This window comes from Bison bison, unplaced genomic scaffold, assembly GCF_000754665.1.
Source record: "Bison bison bison isolate TAMUID 2011002044 unplaced genomic scaffold, Bison_UMD1.0 scf7180017864456, whole genome shotgun sequence".
NCBI lineage: Eukaryota > Metazoa > Chordata > Mammalia > Artiodactyla > Bovidae > Bison > Bison bison.
Window position 1 is genome coordinate 2036299 of NW_011495018.1, and position 5369 is coordinate 2041667.

General features: G+C 48.1%; 1 protein-coding gene and 1 non-coding gene across 2 annotated transcripts in view; one reads left to right on the forward strand and one right to left on the reverse strand.

Annotated features, from left to right (window-relative positions):
* GLRX3 (glutaredoxin 3) overlaps window positions 1-5369 on the reverse strand; it is a 41446-nt gene that overhangs the window by 32369 nt on the left and 3708 nt on the right. Inside the window, exons 3-5 of the mRNA XM_010859563.1 lie at window positions 4721-4821; window positions 2628-2787; window positions 2251-2323 (exon numbers count right to left, since the gene is read on the reverse strand). Coding sequence (XP_010857865.1) covers window positions 2251-2323; window positions 2628-2787; window positions 4721-4821 — 334 coding nt within the window. The remainder of the gene's footprint in view (window positions 1-2250; window positions 2324-2627; window positions 2788-4720; window positions 4822-5369) is intronic.
* Window positions 508-579, forward strand: TRNAC-GCA. The gene has a single exon. It is a non-coding gene; the product is annotated as a tRNA-Cys (tRNA).

Below are 5369 nucleotides of genomic sequence, written 5' to 3' on the forward strand. Positions count from 1 at the left end.
GTCTCTTTAAGTTTTCCCCCAGACCAGCCCCGGCCTTGTCTCCAAAGCGCCCCTCCTCCTGGATCCCAGGCTCACTACCGCCATTGCTTCCACCCAGACACGTGGGGCTCCTCCTGGGCTCTTCTGGCTCTGTACCGGGTTGGAGGACAGACCCCGTGGAGCTGCCCTCAGGTGTTCAGGGCTCCTGCACGCTTTGGGCTGCGGGCACATCTCACGGTGTTAGAAGCGTCTGTGGTCTCGCATCAAGGGCGGAAGCTGTGTCTCCATCCCAGAGCCTGAGTGAGAGCCCCGCACGTCCTAGGTGCTGTGAACCATGTTCTCTACTTGGGACCAGGGGGAGGGGGGGCGAAGTGGACTTATGGAGTTTCGGAGACTCATTGCCAAAAGAAGTTCATGCAGTGTATCCGGTGAATAGTCTTTACAGTGATTGCCTGTCGAAATATACTGGGTTGTGTGAAATGTATTATTAAAATTAGATTTACTTCTTTCTACCCTTTAAATGAGGTTTCCCTAGTAGCTCAGTTGGTAAAGAATCTGCCTGCAATGCAGGAGACCCAGGTTCGATCCCTGGGTTGGGAAGGTCCCCAGGAGCAGGAAATGGCAACCCACTCCAATACTCTGGGGAATTTCATGGACGGAGGACCCGGTGGGCTACAGTCCATAGCATCGCAAAGAGTCGGACATGACTATGTGACCAACTTTCACTTTTCACTTTCACCCTTTAAACGTGGTTGCTAGAGATTTTTAAAGTGTGCAGGTGACTCATTTTAGACTCACTTCGTGTTTTCTCTTGGGCAGCATTGTGCCAGTGACTGAAAGGGGCCTTTAGTTACACGTGTGCCTCCGCCTGAGAAGATGCAACTGAAGATGGTAAATTACCTGAATGTGATCAAAATAGCATAGAACAAAAAAACACACAAAAAGTAAAGCTGAGGAAATGGAGGAAAGATGGACAGATTGTATTGAATATCCACATCCTAATTACAATATTATACTACAGTGTTTCAAGATGCTGTCCTTGGGGAAGAACATACACAGAATCTCTTCGTGTTATTTCTTATAACTGTCTTCATGCTGAGTCGCTTCAGTCATGTCCAACTCTTTGCAACCCTGTGGACTGTAGCCTGTCAGGATCCTCTGTCCATTGGATTCTCCAGGCAAGAATACCAGAATGGGTTGTAACTGCATGTGACCCTACAATTATTTTTAAATAAAAAGATTATTTTTATTAGAAAGTAAATAAAATCTAGACATTACTATGAAAAATGCAACAAAAGGGGAGAAAACAGCATGTTGCAACACAAGATGTTTGCTCTGATGACCAACTTTAAACAGAATTATATAAATACGACATATTACTATATAGGTGAATGTAGCAAAGAAAACGTCTTCAGAAGGATGTGCCCCCAAGGAGTCAGGAGAGCTTGCTCCCGGAGAGTGAGAGCAGGGGAGTTTTAGTTTTTATTGATCTGACCGTGCCAGGTCTCAGGGGTGGTGGCACAGTGGATCTTGGCTCTTCGTTGTGGCATACACGTTTTTAGTTGCAGCATGTGGGATATAGTTCCCTGACCAGGGATCGAACCCAGGCCCCCAGCATTGGGAGCACAGAATCTTAGCCTCTGACCACCGGGGATGTCCTCTCCTTGGAATAGTCTTCCTTTTTTGCAGTTACCACTGTTGACATCAACAGGTCTAATGTTCAGCAGGTGAATCTCTGAGCTTGGCAATAAAAACCACTCCACGAAGCCCTGAGCCCTAATCATGTACCAGGGCTTGTCACATGTGAGTTACAGGCAGACAAGGTTATACACAGCTACAGGGTGCTTTTCAGACTTCCAAAGCCCTTGCTCTTTCCAGTCCATGATGCAAAAACATCACTGCCTGCGATACCTAACCAGACTTGGGTCCGCTTGCCTGCCCACGGTAAAGCCCATCTACCGGCCCCAGGTAGCCAATCTACACCCCCTCTTTGTGGGGGAAAGAAAAGTGCAGCATTTATTGAAGCAAAAGTGTGGCACCCTGCGTCTGTGAACTGAGCCCAGTTCAAAGAGAGACATGGGTGTGGCTGAGGTGTAATTATGTTTGGTGACAGCTAACATTTCAGCACTTCTGAGTAGGTGAGGACGCATTTTAGCCATCCCATTTTTGAGAGCACATTATTCCCTCTTGGGCCCAGGGGTTACTCCCCAGCAGGGCAGAGTGCTGAGTGCTAGGTGGGCACAAATGACCCAGGCGGAGAAAAACACCTACCTGGTCACGATAGATGAGGACTTGGAATTGGGTTCCCACCTGGCTAAATCTTTGCAGAGCCTGTGTCGAGGAGCTGAGAGACACACAGGTTTTTAATGGGCAAAGCATGGCACTGAAAAGTGTTGTTACTCTGGTAAAATGGCCAATACTTCCTTTGCTTTAAGAGGGAGTCTTAAATCCTAATTACTCCTCCCCCAAAGACCAGTTGAGGATAACCCAACTGGAGGAAACTAATTTCCTCAGGAATTTCACTGTTACAAGATTAATGGAGCCCCCCTGCCGAGAAACAGTAAAGCTGTAAGTACAGTAGATTTGCACCTGAAGGATACATGCTTTAATTTCTGTTCTCAAGCTGCGATAACATCTTCTCAAGCTACTGTAAAAGGCATAAATGAGCACCAGCACCTCTGCTCCCGGGAGGCGTCTTCCCGGACTGGGGCTGTCCCCTGGGGTGGCCCCGAGTTGGGGGGGTAGTGGTGGTGTGACCACAGACCACAGCTGGCCGCAGGCCTGGCAGGGCTGAGCAAACGCTCCTCCCTAGGAGCCCCAAAGGGTCACCCCCATTGGATGGCCCCAGCCCTGCCACCCACCAGGGCACAATCCTGCTGAGGGGCCTGGAATGAGAATGAGGTAACTAAGAGGTGGACGGTCTGTGTTCTGCCCCTTGGGAGCCCCCAGGGAATTGCACCCCACTATCCATCAGCTTTGAGGGCTCTGAGAATGGGCCTTGGGAAGGTTGCCTCACAAATGATGTTGAGATAAACTGGACACACGGGGGTCCCACCAAGTGACCACCCCTTGTTCTCTGTGGCCCAAGGGCCTCCTCGGCAACTGAGATGCTCCAACTGTCATCCTCATAGCCAAGAACTAGTCTGGGATAGGGAGGTGGAAACGGGTGTGAGGTTTCCTCTGTCAACCCTTGGGAGCCCTGCACGCGATCTTGGCAAAGTCTGGCCAATTTTCTGTCCCCTTCCTTACCAGGAACTGCTTTTATTGGAAGAACTCTATGTGTATGCTGGCTATAAAGGTTGTTTATGCTGCCATAGCAAGATTTTTATTGGCTGTATTTTTGCTGCACTTGCTTGAAAAATAATTATTTTCAAAGAAAAGAAGAATTACATATCCAGTAAACTAAATAAGACTCATGTTTATTAGGGACCCTGTGACAGCTCCTCAAATGTGAAAAAAGATTTCGAAGCAGTGAATGGACAATTTATGGGCAAGTTTATTTGTAAAACAGATTTCAAGACATACTTCATCTTGGCTCCACCAATAAAAATACATTTCATTTCTTTTCAGAAGTGTGTGCTCTCTGATGGTTTCCTAGTAATCCCGTTTCCCCTAAGAAGGTAGGACAGTGTGGATACGTATGTGCCCACTAACCTAATCCAGGACTAGGCTGAATGATTTGGGAGTGCTATATGTCAAAAAAAAAAAAAAAAAGATGTGACCACATCTCATAAGGCGCACTTCAGAAGAAATATATTTATAAGAAATGAAGTTCACAAACCTTGATCTAATTGCTACAATCTTCAGAATCTCTTTAGCCAAAATCATTTTTAAACACACTTCTAGTTGTTAGCAATTTATCAGAGGAAATTTGTCTTGAGAGCGGACAGCCCATTTTCCATCCCCTGCATCGGTTCCAATCTGTCTTCCTCGGGGACCAGCCAGGGCCGCAGGTGCGGGTTGTAGAGCCGGTTTCCAGGCTGTAGGTGGCACCAGCCGCTTCTTCAGCCTGGGGAAGGAGCATCCTTTGTTGAGTGGTTCCTTTATTCAACCTGGAGACGCCGCAATTCAGAACTAACCCAAACTGATGCCCTATCTTGATGCTCTATCTGTAGAGGCTCTGTCGATCCTCCGAAAACATGCTTCACCCCTGACCTGCCAATTTTTAATACCTTCTCCTGCCTTCTCAGTTCAACCAGCAGCGTATGTGAGGTGCTGTAAAATGTACTGAGTCTGTCCTGTACAGATGAAAAAGGCTGGTACGGGGGCCGGGGCTGGGATGTGCGGTGAGAGGGGAGAGAAACTCACGCACACGCTGCTACGCACACCTTTGTCTACCTGACGGTTTGGTTTTCTGCGTGACCACCCAGATACAGCTGTAATGGCACTTTGTTGATCATGAGTGTACAGAGTCACTGTACGTTTGTCCGCAGCTGTGTGTAATCTTGAGTCAAACATTTTACATATAAACACTGGTGTGTGTGTGTGTGTGCGGGTGTGTCTGTGTATTTATTCTCCAGGTTATTTTGGAATTAATTTTCTGTTGCTGTTTGTAATTCTTGTTTAAGGATATAAATGGCTTTGCTGTCACAAACAAGATCCCTTGTAAAATCCGAGGTAATTCTAAAGCGAGCTAAGAAGTCTTAAGCAATAAGCCCCTTGGGGCTATGTGGCTCTGAGATGTCCTGTCTCAGAGGGGACCCTTCCACCCTGGAGTTCACAGGCCTTCCGTCCCACTGACCTTGGCTCTCTCGAGGGCCACTTCTGCCTTTAGCTCTCTCCTCACAGAGCCGATGTCTGGAGTATCCGGCAAGCGCCGTGAGCAGAGCTGGCCCTTCCTACCTATGCAAGGAATTCAGGGTATGCTGAGAACACACACCCCTTAAAGAATACACCCTCCTGTACAGTGCTGGGGGCCAAGCCACGGCCAGTCGGTGATTCTCCCACACGAGGACAGAGCCGTCCCAACCGGGAGAGCTAGCTGGTTTAACCAGTGACACAACAATCCTATGTTCGACAAAATGCCTCACAAGTCAGCCACACCTACAAAGGCCTTCTTCCCAGCCTCTCTGTTACCTAAACAATAACGGTGGCATTTCCTCCAGGTGTAGGGCAAAGGAACACCAACTATCTTTTTTTAATCATCTGATATCTGTATTCTGTTATTTATTTCACATGGAGGATAATCACTTTACAATACTGTGATGGTTTTTGCCACCCATCAATACGACTCAGAAATTTGTATTCTTGAACCTCTCCAGTGCTGTCGGGCAGGCTGTGTGAGCCTTGGCCAGCCACAGCCCCCTGGAGTCCAACAGGCAGGACAGGCAGGGACGCTGGTGGTCTCCCGCTGAGCAGCTGTGGGAGCCCCCCGCCCCACAGTGTGGCAG